General features: G+C 39.4%; 1 protein-coding gene across 1 annotated transcript; it reads right to left on the bottom strand.

Moving 5' to 3' along the window:
- Nucleotides 1-1,088: 1,088 nt before the first annotated feature.
- On the bottom strand, nt 1,089-18,466 carry LOC122652839 (WD repeat-containing protein 20 homolog). Its single transcript, XM_043846715.1, has 11 exons — nt 18,048-18,466; nt 17,583-17,897; nt 17,382-17,490; nt 17,107-17,200; nt 10,662-10,749; nt 10,448-10,531; nt 5,381-5,477; nt 5,193-5,280; nt 4,923-5,028; nt 4,759-4,851; nt 1,089-1,842 (listed from the first exon to the last, which is right to left on the bottom strand). Exons 1-11 carry the CDS (start codon nt 18,225-18,227, stop codon nt 1,447-1,449), a joined length of 1,650 nt encoding a protein of 549 aa, XP_043702650.1. The 5' UTR covers nt 18,228-18,466; the 3' UTR covers nt 1,089-1,446.
- Between the last annotated feature and the right edge of the window lie 987 nt (nt 18,467-19,453).

A 19,453-nucleotide genomic window follows, 5' to 3' on the forward strand; every position in this document is an offset into this window, starting at 1 on the left:
TGTGTTTAATAGAGGGAAAAAATGGAATCTGTTTGAAGACACTTCCAAATTTAGTTTCCAGTGCCACCAAGAGTAGTATTAGTTCTCTTTTGAGTGGATAAAAATTTGCTGCATCATCACTGCCTTTACCAGATTCACACCATTGCTCCAATCTGCAAGAGTCTACATCATCTCTGTTTCTTCAGCTAGAGCTGCAAGAGTCTACATCATCTCACACTCTGAGCATGGTCTCACTTCAGTTTGGACATTTGAAGTAGACAGAAGAGTTCTCTGCTTCAGGAATTCCAAGAACTTTATACCCATGTGCTTAACACTTGCATATCCTATACCAGTTTCATTTCCTTTTAACCTTCATCCAAACACTTGGAACCCCATACATCTTTCTCAGATTCTGTCCAATCTTATTTATGAATGATGCATTCTGATCAAAATCATTCAGAAGCAGAGTTTCTTTCACTTTCCCAACCTGAATCCAAGTCCACTGCCATGCTTACCGCAGGGCTTCCTTTCTGGTCATCTGGTGTGATGAGCAGAATCAGCAGATTGAGTTCTGCATATCTTCTGCTAAAACCTATTTTTCACGATATTCAAAGGAGCAGTCTGGCTCTCCAGACACCATAAAGTACAAACAGACTAGCATCTTGAATAGCTTCCATATGCCATGGACGCCTTCAGTGGCTCCCATCTGCGTGTGCCTCACCTTTGTGTGACGGTCTAAGTTGTGGATTTCCTCACTAAGAATACGGTTAAATTTATCATTTTCACTGGTATGGAAGTATATAAAATTCTCAAAATAAACCTTTTCTGAAACAAGTTTTCTTTCCCATCATATGATAGATATAGGAACAGACAAACATCTCATTGGTACTTTAGTACTTCTGAAACAGGTTATGCAATGACCCTTACAAAACAATTCGGATGGCAAGCCCACATCAATCCTTTTGATTCAGACACGCATTTTCTATAATACGTGGGTCATTCTAAGAAGATTATTTTGCATTCTGTAAAAAGAGAAAATCCCAAACCCAAATCCTCTAAATATTCACTATAATAATTGGTAAAACATTTAGGCAGTCAACAAATCTTGCCAGAAGAAATCGAACAAGATGAACATCCATTATTTCTTTCAGTCGTTAGCAATATATAGTTGGTTGTTTTGTATAACTTGTGCCCTTTTGCTTACAACACCCCTCTCCCCACCCTTTCTTTTTCTCTCAGCCATCACTGGCATTCTATCCCTACTAATATACAATGGAAACGCGGCTGTTAAATCTCATTGTAAGCGCATTGGGTAATGGACCCAATGACCTTATAAGTTTACAAAGTGCTCAATCTGAGAGCACCCATTGGATGGAAATGCACTAAATAGTCATATTAGCAAATGGCGATGCAATCCTGCAAAAAAACCCTCAACTTAGTATGACAATGGTGTATACTGCTTTGTTATTACTTGTAACTGGCACTGACAACTTTGCCTGACAATGGTGACTTCTCTTTTGAACTGGAAGTTGGCAAATTCTCTGAATTGCTTGATTGGTTTTCAGCATAACCAGGTCTCATCCAGATTTTAACATTTCCTTCCCGGCAGACAGTGACAACAGACTCTTGGGTAAATATCAAGCCAGAGAGGGGTTCCACATGCACACGATGAGTCACCACAGGGGAGATCTTGGGCACATTTCGGATGCTTGGAGCAGGTTGGAGAGTACCCACTGGGCAAATGCTGTCCCAATGGGATGACTGGCTTCCAGTACTAAATGTGGGGGAACCACCAGGCGGTACTCGACGCAAAGGCACCACAATCTCATCCATTGCAAGGTCCCACAAAAGCAATTGCGTGTCCTGTTTAAAAATGTGCAGAAAGTGATGAATAATGCTATTACCGAACATAATCCATGCCAACAATCAGAAACAAAATAAGGCAAGTAAGACATACAATTATAGGCTTCACCAAATGAACTTTCAGCTAGACATGATCCAGAGGTGTGAGATCCTCAATATACAATAGTAGGATTATAACATGAGAAAAAGCACAGTAATCAAAATCGAACACTTATTCGCCTTTTAATTTGGAGCAAAGTCCATTGGACAACAGCCAATAACCAGGATAACCTAGTTCAAAACAACCTTGAATTTGGAATACATGCCAATACGGGAAGTAACACAACTGCAAATCATATGCAACAACAAGCAGAAACGCATACCTCTGAGAGAGAGAGAGAGAGAAAAAGAGAACAGATGGGCCTAGTCATACAGAAAACAGTGTTTGAGAAAGCGTCGATATTCCTATAAACTTTTTTTTAACAGACTGACCCAACTCCCCATCAAGCCTATCCAGGCTCGAATAAACAATCCATCATTTATATTTGGACTACAAATTCATGACCATATACAAAACTACAAAAGCAACGAAAGCACATAGTGCAGGAAAATAATGAACTAGAAAAAAAAAAGAAAAAAGAAGAGTCTAAAGCCTTTTTAGGTTCAATCTGTGGATCAGAAATCTACGACCATAGGCAAAGTAACAATAAAACCAAGAAAAGAAGGAAAACAAAAAGAATGTGTCTGAAGCCCGCCCAATTTCAGATAAACTAATCCAACAGAAATCTTCAGACTGGAAATCTATGGTAACAAGCAAAGTAACAGAACCAGAAAACATACTGCTGTCAAAAGAAAGAGAAGAAGAAGACAGAGCTAATGTCAAAAATAACCCGGGCCATACAGCAAAACAGTGCTTGAAAGCCTGAGAGCAAAATTCAAGGCTGTTCAAAACAGATATTGCTCTTAATGGCCCCATTAACCTCCTACTTTTTAAACACTTTTCAACTTCTACTAAGCACCCTTTAAGACTCTGGAGGCTCACCTCCAAGAAACTGGCTCCAGATAGACATTTGAAAACTCAGAAGTCAACAAACAGATGATTGCCTGGTTCTCTATCTGATTCACATGGTTGAAAGCTTAGACTCTTCCATGGTTGTTGATTTTTTTTTTTTTTTTTTTTTTGTGGGGGGGGGTGGGGGGGAGGAGGGGTGATAGTTGGAGTTAAGGTTGGTAATTGGTCAACTCATTCAAAAACTTCAACATTTGGAGAGAGAACAACTTCCTGGGGAAACAAACTGAGGTGGATCCAGGGTTCAAAAACCCAACTCAGATTGCGTATGAGCCCATCCAATCAATTAGAAAACCCAAATACAAGATATAGGGGCAGTGCTGTAATTTTCTATACGGTTGGGACACTTAAGAATGAAGTAAGCAGGTTCAGGGACATAACAGTAATTAAGACTCTAAAGAAGAAGACAAATCTGGTATTAAGACCCAGACTGGGGATAACTTAAAAGAAAAGTTCAAAGAAAGGGGGTTTTCTAATTTGAATCTGGCGGTAGGTACATGTCTAGCTCCAGATGCAGAACTAATACCATCAGTAAAGGATGATTTGGGAAGTGAGAATCTAGGGCTTGGGTGACATATGAAAGGGCAATCTGTGCCCAGAATATCTGGCCAAACCAATCTGTAACAGAGGAGATCAAGTAACTCCTTTGTAGTTTGGTAGAAAGCAGCAACAGAAAAGGAGGAATAAAATAGGAAAGAGAGGAGAGAGACTGTACCTGAAATGAGAAATGAGTTCAGAGGAGGAAGAGAGACCTGTGCATACAGCTCTTGGCAGCAACAAGGTAAACTCTTCTCTATTAAAGTGAATCTCGGAGAATGTTTCAGACATCCCACTGTTAATTCTTATGGGCATATGTCATTCTATCCTTTGAGGTCATTGTGAGGAGTGCTTCATTGCTTAGCCAGTACAGTTACCATACTCTAGAAGCCCTAGTTTTTGTTGATTTCAACTGTAGACCTGCAAAGGTCTACCACATATCTTTCCCTTTAATCCTAGACCAATGTACTTTCAACTAAAAGCTTAGCCAACTAATACTAATTTTCACCAAGAAAGTACTCTATATAAACCCAATACTTTTAACCTAAATTTTGGGACCATTCTATACTTTTCTCAGGGCATAAATTTTGGTAGCATAGATGCCATTCCAAATCAATTTCTCTTAACAGCTCCACTATGCATCAAGTCATTTCCTCAACATGCTTCACACTGTACATGGGTCATTCCTTCTCTCATGGCCATGCACCACCAAACACATCATGCATGCAGCCGGATGTGCAGGGTCTTGAACAAGAAAGGCAATTGTTTTACCTTAGATATGAAGAGTTTCAGTTTTCGGTTGTGCATGAAGTGACATAAACACCTTCTCATCAATACAGAATTTAAGAAGGGAGACATGATAATTGGAAACTAGGCAAATACAATCACTCATGCAGCAGTAAATACAGAAGAAAATAGTACCACTGTCATAGCATATATAGATTTAATGATCAATTAATTTACAATCTTTGCACTTGAAAACAAAAACCAATATTCCACAAATGCTGTGTCTGGTTGCAAGGGAAATGAAGGTAAGGGAAGTTAAATCAAGTCAATAATAAAGTGGAAACTTTTGTTATCATTACCTCAAATGATTGTGTAACTAACATTTCAAATCTAGTAATTAAGTTTTAGTTTATTTTGATCAAATCCCTTTGATTTGAAAGTAAAATGAAGATTACATCTAAAAAGTATAATTACCAAATATGGTAAGAGTTTTAGGTAGGTTACACAATCATGATTACGAAACTTACCCTTTTCTTTTCAAAACTGACTTCACTTCCCTTCCCTACCCTTGCAACCAGATAGTGCCAAAAGGAAAATTGCCATACCTGACCAACAGAACCAAAACGATACACGACATTTTCCCCTGTGCCATCTGAAGTAGGTGATGACCAATATGAGTCAAAAGCGACTCCACTAACCTGCCGGACATCAAGACTAAAATGAGATGGTCATAAATGAAAGAACAAGAAGTACAAGACTGGCAACTTACCCATGAGCTGTGCCCCTCACCCCATGCCACGACTTTCCGGTCTTCCATGCTCCAAACTTGTACTAGATCATCTTCACCTCCAGTCAGAATGTACTTTCCATCCATGCTGAGAAACAGCGTTAATATCAATTATAATGCTCTCTTGGTCGTGAAATAAGAAGGAAAGGATTTTAACTATTACTGGGGAGGGGGGGTGTTAACTAGAAACAGCAGATGTTGAACAGGAAACAAAACTCTCTCTGACATCAGAAAACAATGTAAGTTCAGAACCTCCAAGCACAGCACAGTAGAGAGCCGTAGTAGCTTTTCCCACCACATATTAGCTGTTCTTTTGAATAGTCAAATACCCGTAAGTAACCTGCATGTGGCTCTTGATCTTAGCGTGCTATAAAATAAACCTTTATCTAAATTAAACACACAGTAAAACAACAGGAAATCAATCAGATTTATCTGCTAACCATCCCTTCCAACTGTTGCCAAATATGTTCCATCTCTCGAGAAAGCAATGCTATTGATTGTACCCTGGTAAATATGCCATCTGGCCACTGGGTTGCTCTGCAAGTAAATCATAGAAATGACAAACATTACAGTAAGGTAAGTGGAAGCTCTCTGAAATAAATATGCATTTCCCAAATACGTAAAACCAGGGGGCCCATGGACATACTCAAGGCGTGGATCACCAAAAGAGGAAGGATGCTTTTAGCAAAATGTGAATTGGTCTGTTTTCTACAAAAATTCCTTGCCTAATATTCCACAAAAATCCCTCAAGATAATACTTATCAAAATCAAAACTGCCTTGAATTGGTCTGTTTTTCCATTGGAATTGGTAGTTATAAGTACTCCAACTGGCAACTGATACCCACGTCTGAATAGATATCAACCTGCAAACCATTAGGCGGAAACCTCGATACTTCTTGAAGTACAACGATAGAGGATGCAATTCTCATGATTCCCAAGCAACATATTATCTAACATAAATCGGGTCAGTTCCTGGTTTTTTGGACTCTTGCTATCTAAACTAGCCTAAGTGGAATCTGTTCCTTAGGATCTTTAGCCATCTCTACCCCCAGGGAGCATAATGAGCTAGATTCTTTTTTTTTTCCCCTGATGAATACCAGCTTGGGTCTAATCCCCCAACTACATTGTTATTCAAGTAATAGTTGCAATGTTTCAGCTGTTTATAGTACCATAATAGTACATAATGCATATCCATAGATCTTATGCCCATATGTAGCTTTTGGAACTGTCTTCTTATTTATTGAAGGGAAGATAAAAGGTAGAGAAGAATAGAGTGGCTGAAAATTTGTACATAGCTCAGCAGAAAAAGGAACCATGTATCCTCTTAAGAGAAGTAAATCCTTTGTCCAACTATCATGCCAAAAACATTAGAATTGGCAGTCAAATTTAGTGAGACAAGTTACAGTCAGATCACAGTGAAATACAAGAATCAGCAACCAACATAAAAAGGGGAAAAAATAAATACATTATTCTTGATGCTAAGCTGGGAGCATTTCTTTGCACCATCTAGCATGATGGAGAAACAAGGTTAATCACTTAAACTGAAGACTCATGAATCGAATTCACAAGCCTATTACTTGGATTTTTTCCCCCAAGAAAAAGATCACTTATATGCTAAGTAGCAGCAATGGTTACACGTTTGTTCTCCAGATCAACCAGTAAAAATAAATATCAAACTCACAGAACACATATTCTGACAGATCACATATTCTGTAAATAAATTTAGAAAGAAAAAATTTATTAGATCAACGTGATAGTTGGCACAATTTTGTAGGCACAGCATAATTAATATGGCATTGCTTTAAATTTTACAATCAACAGTCATCATTCCCTTGCTCCATCATTCTAATCCTTGATTATGTAACATCAAATTACATAATATGCAATTTGAAAAGTACTAATCATCAACATAATTCATCATAACAAGGAGCACAATTACATAATAGTTTCAAAACTTCAGAAGCCCTACGGCTTCTCATGAGTGAAGGCATGAGGACATACATTAGAGTTTTCAGGACATGGCCAAAAGAAAGAAAGTAAAATATAACATATTGGAGAAAGTAGAGTAGAAAAATATTTATAGTTAACATTTAGGGTATCCTAAAAATATGTAAGTAGACTAATTGACTCATTATATAGGACAGAACAGAGTTACTAAGAAAATACTATGCCCATTGACTTTTAGGGATTCGCAATGTAGGACATGGTGGAACAAGGCTGGGCCCATGTGATAGAGGACCCTAACCTGGATCTTAGTAAGATTTTATCCCACAACGAGCATAGGAAGTAACTAAAAATTATGATGATGCTATTTCCTATTTATCTTTTTATATCTTCATTTAACACTTTTGGCAATTTGTAATTTTATAAAACTTTGGTAACCCTGGTTCCTAAATGCCTGTGGTAGGAACCTTTCCCACATGCCCACTTTAAATTCCAACACATGCCACATGGCAGATCAAATGGGGCCCAAAATTTCTGGATAGGTCGAACCTTAGGTCGCCCACTCACATGTCAAGTTTCAGCCCTATCAGAGTTTGCCACATTGCAAAACAGGAAATTTGAATATTTGGGGCTATGGGAGAGTGCACAGTAGTGGTCGGATTACCATAGGCATGCATGGACATACATGGGGATGCATGCCAGTAAACGGGAGAGTATTTGATTGACTAGGCTCTGAAATTTGACATGTGGCTAATCCAGATCATGACCTCTATCCAATGGTTGGAATAGCCACATTAGCTATCCATGTGGCAAAAGAATATTGGACATATGGAATGGGTTCCTCCCATGGGCATGTAGGAACTATTTCCCTAAACGTTGAACCACTTTCCTTGCTCATTTTGGGCTGAAAATGAACTGAATGAAAGATTGCCTTAGGGTTGTTAATAAGGCTTTAAACAGAATTGAATGGCAAAACAGGATCCCTGTAGCTAACCCCATTTAGTTAGGAACAAAAGATCAGCGAACTTTCAGATTTTTTTAAGGGTTAAATCAGTACTAAAAACAGAATTGAAACAGAGAAACAGAGAAACAAATAACCAGAATTGGGAGAAAACATATATAACAGAATCAGCAGGTCAGATCAGGCTGAAAGCCTGGTCGAGTTCCCCTTTTAGACAGTACAACCTTTGCTGAAAACTTCAGCATGATCCAATAGCTGGATCTGAAGATATGAAGGATTCCTAGTGACACTAGGAAAGGGATATCTGTCAAACTAGAACTCAGATTAATGATCAGAATACAAAATTATAAAACCTAGTTAAAACATTATGCAAGATTTTAACACCAGATGAAACAGATCAGTGTATGATAGATTTCGACTTCAGCATCCAACCAACAAAACCCAATCCTACTCGAAGTAGGACTATAACAAATAGCCAACAGAATCAGGGTCTGAAAACAGATTATGAAAGAGGGCAATATCGATTGGAGATTTCTGAAATCAGAATTTAATTCAGAGATGTAAATCACCTTCAAAATAAGCAGTCCTAGTGAGGAACTGAGGATAGGACTGGATACCGCAAGAGCTAGACCTGAACAGAATAGCACAGAAATATATGGACAGAACAATACCTTAATGAAAATAATAATAAGAAATATGATAGCTGGGCTTCCCGCCGCAAGGTGTTGACTGGATTCACACAAGGAAGAAGCACTCCACGCTAAGACTAAGAGGCAGCAGCAACAGCTTTTTAAAGTCTTCAAGGCCTTTAAGAAGAGGTGGACCTAACTTAAAACACTTAAAGACAATGAAAAATAAACCACCGGTTCAACTGGGACTGACACAAAAACTACTTAAAACAAAGTCGATTCAAGCCTTAAAATAGGCTGGACCATACTAAGCCTGACCTTTCTTGGATCCCCTGTGCTGGTATGTCTTCAGTACTGCATCAGGTGTTCTTTTTCACATGGACCTACCTATGTCCCACCACATGGCAGGTTGAGAGGTGCTGACCATCACTAGACATAGTGGAGATATTTAGAAGCTCCCAATTAAATATCCTATCAAGGCCACAACACATGTGCCCAAACTTTGATACCTAAGGAACTAGTCCATTACTTTATAAAAATTAACAATAAACAGTGGAAGAGCCAAGAAATGAATCAATTACAACTCATTTGATTCAAACTTTTCACCAAAGTTGAAAAAAATTGGAACCAAAAGAGATGTGATGTTAGGACAGTGATAGATAAGGCATTCGATATAGGATTAATAAATATTATATATCATAATAGATTAGCAGGCTCTTAGAAGAGTAAGGGAAGTTATTAGTCAAAAGGAATCACATAACAACCAAGGGCTGTCAACAATGATGAGTAGTGAGGAGAGAGATTGCTGCAAAGGAATTGATATGCGTCGATAGAGAGGAATAATTGGGTATAGATTGAAACATTTAGGTGGTTTAGAGGCTTGATGGAGGCGGGTGATGGATGTTGATACAAATAAAACAAGATAAACAAGAACAAAGCAAGAGCAAAGCAAGAGCACCTTCAACACAATTGAGGAATTGATATCAAAAACCAAAACCAGAGCCAACAGCAAAAAACTTATTCATCAAAAGTGTTTACTTTTCCAGAGAAACCTCTTTCACTAATTCTAGACAAATGTGTATATTATATTAGGCAAAAGGTTTTATGCACAGCCCTGTACATACATGATTGTGCATTCAACCGTTGGATGGTGGAGGGAGATGAGGATGTGTTATTATACTTCTGCCCCCCCCCCCCCCAACCCCCATCCAATGGTTAAAGGCAAAACCGTGTACATACATATTATATTATATCCATTACATTTGCCCCTCCCAGACCCTGCAGTAGTGGGAGCCACGTACACTGGGACACTCTTCTATATTGCATTACATTATATTATATTATAGGGAAAAAAAATGCTGGCTGGTAGGGTGGCCCCTGCGCCCACACACAGGAACGCACAAAATTACCGCCCCTGGTGAAATCAAACATCCCATCCATGTTGATGCCCCTGCGCACTCTCATTGGCCCCCGCAATGGTGCAGGGGCACGTGACCAGGCAGCGAATTTCTTGCCATATATATATATATATATATTGGTTCCCCTTCTATTGAGATCTTTTCTTAATAGCCAAGCCCATTCAGTTGGGACAAGGCTTAGTTGAGTTGAATTGAAGTGTATCAAGATCTCTTCAAATCTTACATGCCTTGTGTTGACCTGAAAGTTAGACCTGAAGACATCTATTGTTGTAATTTGGGTGTTGCTGCAGAAAACGATCAATCAATACTAAACCTACACACCATATACAACTACAAAATGTCAATACCTAGAATCCACACACACAACTAAGTTATATCGCACATTCTCCAATTTAAAATCATCAACAGCTTCTCCACCCTTGTTCAATGTCCAAACTTCTAGTCCATCACGCACATTTATTATCTGAAAATATCAAACACCATACTGCAACCTACGATATAACAAGAACATACCAAAATATTTTAAATGCAGTAGGACATTCAAGAAAAAATTACCTTACTGGACCGCGCATGGGCAACAGAAAATTGAGTTTGATCCTTGATAACAGGGAATGATGAATCTCCAGCACCATCCTTGCTCTAAAACAATTAAAAAGTCACATTCATTTTACAATTGGCCTAAAGTACACTTTGTTCAGTACATGAAGCATCATAAAATGCCTGAAGGCAGACACAGGGACGATTGATTCAAGGAAATATAAGGCAGTACCTTTTCATAAACGTACAAGTTTCCATCAGCATGAGCAACAACAAAAGCACCATCACCTTCGGGTACCCATGCAATACTAGTACATCGACTGTTGGAAAAAAGCTGGCAGGTTGCATATTCAGACTAGTAACTAAAATCAAGCTAAAACTACATGAAATCAAGATAAATTAAAATTCCATACACTAAATAACAACAATGTGATAATAGATGCTTCTAACATAGCTTACCTTTACAGTAAGGTAATGCTTGGAGCATAAGATTTAGGAGGTGTTTGTCAAGTAGGATAGAGACCTAAATAAAGATAAAATTTGGAAAGATAACTTAAAATAATATTTTATACTGTTTCTTTGTGAGGGAAAGGAAAAATCATATGATAAGTCAACGGTTCAACTAAGAGGACTGATTGCAATACTCCTCATATGCTTCTTCACATCCCACTAGTATTACCTTTCTTTCAATGAACTTTCGACTAACTTAACTCATCAGTACACTGCATTAACTATTTTTTTATGTTTCTTTGTGATGTAGGGGGAAAAATATACTCTGAAGCTTTTATCTTTCAAAAATAATCTCTTTGTCAGTAGTTTAATTGGTTTAAGGTTGGACTTCAATTTTTTATGGGTTCACTGCAAATAGACCAAATTTTGGTAGGTCGACATTTAGCAAGACACTGCATGTACTTGCAGAGTAGCCATGCTGGCACAAGACAATATGACATGGAATGGGTATGGGTACTGGATACGTGTCTGACACACAGCCAGCAATTGGACACAATGACAGAAATGGCTCTGAAGAAGGGGGGGAATAAAAGAAAAAAGATTAACCCCTCACTCCCCCTGCTCTGACACAATTTAGTGTGTATTGACAACCATTTTGATGTAGATCAAGAGAGGTTCCAGATTTCCAGTACAAGTATTCATGTCAGAACAAGCCAAAATCTAAGTCTAATGGATTAAATAAGTAGCCTAATAATCTAATGGCAGGGAATTTTTATGTTTTCTATTGTAATGGGCCTATTTGAAAGCCCCTATATGAAGGATAAGTGGCTCATACAAAGTTGTGAAGTTTTATGGATATCAATAGGTTAGTTACATTGTTAGTTGTGAAAGACTTTGAAATTTTAAGTTTCATTTACTATCTTGAAAAGAGTAAATGTACAAGCCATCAAGCTTAGGAGGAAGTACCAATGAGGGTCTAGAACCCTCCAATCCTCTATAAAAGGAGCTGTTTGTAAGCATTTGAAACCAGAATTTGAATGAAATTGAGTTTGTACAATTCTTCTGTGAGAAACAGAGCTGCAGCGAGATCCTGTTCCTGGTGAGATACTAGCCTAGGCTTGGGGTGAGACCCTTCAAGTCATATCTTTCTTCTTCTATCTTATTTTCTCTATTATGTCCATGCAAATATCAAGTTTTGAAGTTGTTCAGTTGTTCTACCATATATTTAAAGTTTACTTGAAGATATTCCCTATTGTGCATCATTTCTAATCCAAATCTGAAGTTTCTCTTAAATCTGATCACTTTTGGGTGTTGAGATCCTGTTATCTTGGACTGGTTCTGAAGCTTATTATAAGGTTAGACCCATAGTTCAAAATCTAGTTTTGGGTAACCCATTTCGGTTAGACCAAAATTTTGCCAAAATTCTGTATTCTTTCTTTATGTTTCACTTGGCCATTTCAGGGAGGGGGGGGGGAACGGCCAAAATGACCAAAATTTCGACGAAACAGTGCATTTTTGTGACTGAAATGAGCGAAATTTCGGCAAAACAGTGTTGTTCTGGGTTTTGCCTCCTGTTTCGTTACGGGCATGTCGAAATTCACGAAATTTCGGCGAGTTTTTTGACCTACAGTTACACCAATCTCCATTACATTTGCAGGCAATTGTTTCCATATCTTAGGTTTTGGATATCAGATGGCAACAACAACAACAACAAACTCAGCCTTATCCCAACTTAATGGGGTCGGCTACATGGATCCCCCCCCCCTTCCAAAAAAAAGAGGACACTGACAAATGAAAGGTGGCAAATACCAGTCTCCATTACATTTGCAGGCAATTGTAACCATATCTTAGGTTTTGGGTATCAGATGGCACCAACAACAACAAACTCAGCCTTATCCCAACTTAATAGGGTCGGCTACATGGATCCTGCCCCCCCCCCCCACCCCCCAAAAAAAAGAGGACACTAACAAATGAAAGGTGGCAAATGCAAAGAAAAAGAAAGATAGAAGTAAGAGGAACTATGCACAGCCCAATAAGTAAGGAGAATCTTAGCTAAATGGCATCTGCTACATGGATTCTTGCCCTCCAATAGGCTCTATCCAAAGTCATATTTGGCACAAGACCTAGACTATGCATGTCCTTCCTCACAACTTCTACTATGGTCATTTTACGCCTGCCCCTACCTCTTTTAGCTCCTTCAATCATGATCATATCACTCCTCCTTACTGGTGCGTCCCTTGGCCTCCAACATGAACCCATTTAACATAGGGTAGGTCCAAGAGACCACATTACATTAGTATTATGCTGCTCTGCTATTACTGCTGCAATATTGCTCCCTATGTTTGGAGTTCAATCACAGTTCACAGATTCAAATTATACGCTTTATTTCTATCCTATCCAAGCATTCAATTCTTTCAACCAGAAACAGTTTCTGGTTAGTTATCATGGTCAATATAACTTTTTAAATATGTTAGTTTATGGATTCCCCCGACTGCACAAAACCAGATAGATTATCAGTTATTGTGTTCTAGTTAGAGAATATTAGCATACTAAAGTTCTTTTTCTATTTTAAGTTGTTTGAGCCCATTAACATCTTCCTTATTGTTTTCACTCATTCACATCGAGTTTACAGCAGAACAAATTGGACCCTTCACTGAGAATTTGAGGTTCTTCCGGAATCTTCAGCCTAGTTTTTTTCATTGTTGTCATTGCCATACTGTTTCACCTAGTACTGGGCTTGTAGGTATGAAGGACCAAACAGAAATTTTCTCAATATTCTCAATCCTCTAACACTCTTAGCGAGGAAGTACTGGATAAATTTGCAGTAAATATTGCACTTCCCCATGTTATCCAACATTACATCCTAATATCCATTCCAAAATATTTCCTCTATAAGGGCTCAAGTCATCAATGATCAGCAAAGTGATATTAGAATCAAAATTCTATGATACTGTCTCAGGTTTTGCACCCTTACAGAGATTACCACGCAAAAGCATACACCAAAAATTAGTCATGGCAAAAGACACTAATGACATGGATAAAGTATTGATTTCTTGCATAAATATTGGACATTTGGATATGACACCCCCCCCAACCAAAACGTTCTGTAGTTTATCAGTTTGGTTGTACCTGGCCCACTTCCAACCTGGACCGGAACTTAAGAATTGGTAATTGGTACACCTGGCCCACTCCGAACCTGCTGACTTCACTAGAATGGATGTCTTACAAATTGAGTTCAAGCCACTCGCAATGGACCTTTTGGTGGAAGGTGAATCCTTCGTCATCCACAACCGTGACTACGGATGGAACAGGGGCATTGGCAGAAACCTTGACGCAAATCCTTCTGAAGGCAAAAGTGGTCCATCCTTTTGTTTCTTTCATCAGAGTAGAGAGAGTGCAGGTCTACCTTGCTCAGTTGCAAGTATTGATCCCACTGACGGAGGAAGATTGGCTTTTTCCCTACTTGCCAGGGGCCTCCCACAAGTTCTCGTTTTGTCCTCATCATCAGAAAATCTGAAGATAAAAATTCCATTGTCCAAAAGGCAAGCATCGAACGAACCCTGAGGTCTCCATTGTTTGCTTAGGGATAGTTTGACTATGTTGAAAGGAGGTCAACTCCCAATGATGTGACCTACCAAAGTACCAAGCAATTCTTCCATTTGGAAATTTCAGTGTTCAGAAGACCAGTAGGGCAGAGGCCGACCTTCTTGTCTCCAACGGTGGAGGGAGAGATGAAATGGAGGCAGTAACCATCTCTAGAAGGAAAAGGAGCAGGGCTGAATAGGGAGTTCCAGGTTTTGGTGCCAAGGGAAGGGGGTGGGGAAGGGAGAAAGCAGGGGGTGTTGGAGGGGCTGGGAGGAGATGAGAGAGGGAAGGAGCGGGAGGAGCCAGCAGCAGGGGCCACCGGAGGGTAGTCAGAAATGGGGGGTCAGTCATGGGGAGGGTGGTACTTGAGCTTGTCCTTCTATTTTGTTTTAACTTCTTAGTTGAGTAGATTTCTTTACCAAGTTACTTTCTTTTTTATATATACCATGTAATCCAACAATGGAAGGAATTGAATGAAGAAACAGTTGGATTTCCTTACCTGTGTGGTGTGATTGTGTTCCCTTTCTCTGTTTCCTCTTTCTCCTTCCAAATCAGGTACGTCTTCCTTAGTTTCCTTCCATTGTTATTCCTCTTCTCTTCCTTGGTTTTCTTACTTTTCCTTTTCCCTGCTCCCTGTCCCTTCTACACCCAGCCACTGTTTCTCTCATCTGTAATGACACTACTTGTCTGAGAAGAGTTCACTGGAACTCTTCTTTCATAACTCGGATCGACCCTAAATTCTAGGGGATAGATCTCCCTCCTAGGGTGACACAACCAGGGCTCAAGCGTGAGACACAAAACAGCTCCCTGTCATGAGACACAACCAGGGCTCAAGCATGGCTCCCCTCCTTACCGCCAGGTATGGTTTCAGACCTGTCAAATTGCCCTGTTTGCTTCTTCTTGCAACTTGATATTGGTCTTTTTTGGGAGGACACGTAGTAAGGATCTTGCCCTGTAATCTCAGGTCCAATGGCTGCCTAATGAAGGAGTTCTTCCCTTCAAATCTTGGCTGTGTTTCCACCGCTAGCACAAGTCGGGGGGTTGAAAACAACCCCTCTTACCCTGGACATTACCTCCCTTTGTGAATATTTCCCTGATTTCCTTTATTACCCCTCCTTTCTTTGGTTATTCTTCTTTATCCTTTTATTTTGGTTTATTCCAAGTGTACCCTCAATAAATAAATACTAATCCCCTTTATATCCTTGTCTAATGCCTACCAAGTAGCACCTCAAAGCTTCTGGTTATTGACAAGATTGCCACTCCCCCTTCGCAACTTCAATTTATTTACAGTTTTGCCATTATCCTTCAAACTTTTGTTAGTGTACACTTGGGTGGGCATACAATGACCCAAATTTTGGGTTTTTGAACCCTGGGATCGCATCATCTATAAAAATCAAATCAGAGTTTCCAAACTAATCTTCTCTAACATAAAATCTCAGCCTAGGAAAGCCTTAATAAGCCTTCACTTTACTGGCCTTGTACAACCAAAGAAATCAATCTGTCATCTTAGTTATAGCCACAGCCACGCTGACCTTGTACAACCAAAGAGATCTTCATCTTTTATCTCAATTACTGCCATGGTCACTAGGTAACTTTCCTTCTTTATTAGAATGGTACCCTCATCACTGAACCTCCCATAACTTTATCCCTTCAACCTGATTCCTTAAGTATCAATTTTGTGTCATTGGCATTCACCAAAGGAGTAGAAAGTTATGGTGTTCAATACTGCCGGCCACTCTATGGATTACTTGTTAGCTCAAAATTACAGGGCCTTTTAGAACTGCATACTTCCAGCACATAGAGCTGGAACTAAGGCAAAGTAATTAGTGAAATTCTGGACTTCTTACAGTAATGAGTGTTGAGTCTTGGACAGCAGCAGATAAACAGCCAAGCTGATTAAACTTTTTTTCGTATAGATATATGATGTCTCTTGTACACTTTTTGAAATCTGAACTACTAATATTACCTCGCTGACAAACCTTTGTCCCTATTGTAAATGTATCTTTCCATTGGAAGTCTCAACTCTCAAGTTGCTGTTTGTTAATTCCTGGTGACAAGCTTACTGAGCAAGTGGTGGTGAGACCATGTATACAGTGAGGAACTATCTTCCATTGACATGTGTTTCTTTTGGTTTTGGCCTTTTAGCTCCCTTGGAGATTTGTCTTTGTTTTGTTTTACTTCTTCAAACAAAATATTCTTCCAAAAACAATAATACTTTTCCACATAACATGGCAACCCTATAGCTGAGAACTCTTCCAATTGTTAAAACATACAGATATTCCACTAGTACATCAATAGCCTACTTTGTTGATATGCTGGCCCAATTTTTCAGCAGACATAACCACAATAGTAACTTGTCATGAAGCATAGATTAAAAATTTATTCGTCCGAGCATCAAGAAAGTAAATGATTTGGAAAGAGTTATTGAGAAAAGATATGAATGGTTTTGGGTTCACAACAAGTATGATCTTAAAAAGAGTTGAATGGAGAAAACCCCCAGATAGGGATCACCATTGACAAGCATAATTGGGAGACAACACCAGTTAATTTACAAAATTTGGCACTACCTATATCATAGAAGGGACAATAGAAACAAAAGGGGGAGGTGGAAAGTAAAAGAGGATAACAAGTTAAAGTCTTGCCTGCTATTAATGGAACCGTCTTTGTTGTAATGTTGAGGCCCAACAACCTTCTTTCCAACATCTTGCAATTGTTGCCTCAGTGACACCGAATAGACTACAGAACACACAATAAAAAAGAGGGGATCATAAAGTTAAAAAGTGCCACAACAAATTCTGATTGCCAAAGGCTTTTTCAAGCATAAAATAAATAATTTTCAATTTTTTTCCTCTTAAAATTTTCTTTTCATTTATCTCCCATTTTTCTTCTTTGGGTGAATAGGGTAGAAACTATTTACCATCTCCAGAATTCAATCCAATAAGCAAGTCATGCCCATCCTTAGCTTCGGGATCAAATGCGTGGCACACCGGATTTGAATTGCTGAAATGGATAGATTTAATAGGATCCTACACTCCAAATGCTTAGTTTTTAAAACTGGTTTCGGCAGAAGGAAGTAGAACGAAAGTGTTAAATCAAGTGGAAGAGCCAAAGAAATTACCTTATCTTGAGAATTGAAGTCGCTAATAAAAAGGGTATCGCCCACATTGAATATCAAGTAAGTCCCTTTGCCATCATAATTCGAAGTAGCTGGAGTGCTATAACTCGAACTGGAAGTCCCCAATGAACCATTCCTACCAGCCCCTGAGAGGGATTTACTCGAACCATTCCCTCCTACAAAGCTAAGTGCACGGCTGCCGTTCCCACTACCCAATAACCTTGCAGCCGCTGATCTGACTCCGCTGCCGGCGCTGAAGCTCGAAGTTGGGGAAGGTGATACTTGTGAGGGTTTGTCCTTTAGATGAGCAACTGTTGCCTGGATAATCAATCAAACAATACAAGTTCTAGAAGCGACATCTATGTAGATTCCCTAATTCAAATTGAGAAAGGAAAGAGAAGAGACAAAGAGAAAAGCATAAAACCCTTGTAATTACTTATTAATAGAGTGAGAGAAAAAGAGAGAGACCTGAGTAGCGGATTTTCCATGGGCGTAGTGAAGTAGACCGGGAGGGTGAGTCTTCTCGTATTGGAGCTTGTGACGACCTTCAGGAGTCTTGAAATAGGTCTTAAGACCTGGAGATTGCGCGTTCGCCGATGATGAAGACATCATCCCGTTGCTGTTGGTGCTGCTGCTGTTGTGGATCATACCGGCGACGATAGGTCCCTGTACATGAGATCATGACAAATGGAATCCTCTCCCTTTCTCTCTCTCGCTCGCTCGCTTGCTCTCTCGCTAGAAATTGCTGGTTCTCTCTTCTTCTCCGTCGTTGTCTATGTTTTGGTGTTCTTCCTCTCTATCGTTCTTGTGAATTGGAATCAAACGGCATTTGCAGGTACCAAATCAAGGGCTCTGATTCTGTAATGTGTGATTCATCGAAAAAAGCGGTAGGTGGGCCACTCGGATAATGATTTGGAATTCCAGTTCAGCGTTGTTACAATCTGCTGCTTGCTTCGTGATTTTCTGATCGATTACTGATTTCTTCCTCTTCTTCCGCACAGCCTCACTCGCGCAATAACAAAAACTAACAACGACACTCTCTCTGTCCGTGACCGTGAGTTCGGCTCCAGCATCTTCGATGTATGTGGTCAACTAAATCAACGGTTCTCATCGTCTTTATTGTTGGACAGTGGATCTAATATTAACGTGGCATGGAACTTGGTGAGCGGAGTTATGTTGCGTTATATGCAGCGGGAGGGAATTTAATATTTGACTTCACAACGAGAGACACATCCCTCCTGCTGCAAGAATCACTTGGTGTATGAGTCTATTTCGATACATGATACATGTAATAAATATGGTTGCCATTATCGGCAATCAACCTCTTTTGGTGTATTCTAAATACAGGTTTTGATCTTTGGTTTTTATTTTGACAACAACGAGGGGTTACCAGAGGGTTTTTCTGTTTTGTTTTTGTGTGTGTTTGCAGGTGTGGCCGATTCTGGTGCTAATGGCATTGTGGTTTCCATCGGCTCAAATGATTCAACGACCGTTTAATCTTCACCAACCACCTTCTGTCGTCAGACGTTGCTCCACTCACCGATCCAGCAGGTCCTTGCAAATCTATTCGAAAGTAGGTTGTGGAAGCAACTTTGGTGGTCTTTTTGCCATCAATCGAAGTTCCACTCGCCGATCCATTAAACCTTTGCTTATCCAACATGTCTGTTTGAAAGTAGGCTATGGCAGTATATCAGTGCATGCATGGGCAGTGTGGATTTGTTCTTCTTGACACGTATGAAGACCCTTTTCTTGGCACGTTAGTGTATGCGTCTAATCTTAGCTGTGTTTACAGTTTGTTCTCTAGGAAAGTGTTTGTGAAACAATCCCTAGCTTGGATGACCCAGTCAATGGCATGTGAGATCGGATCAATTTCC

This window comes from Telopea speciosissima, chromosome 2, assembly GCF_018873765.1.
Source record: "Telopea speciosissima isolate NSW1024214 ecotype Mountain lineage chromosome 2, Tspe_v1, whole genome shotgun sequence".
Classification (NCBI taxonomy): domain Eukaryota; kingdom Viridiplantae; phylum Streptophyta; class Magnoliopsida; order Proteales; family Proteaceae; genus Telopea; species Telopea speciosissima.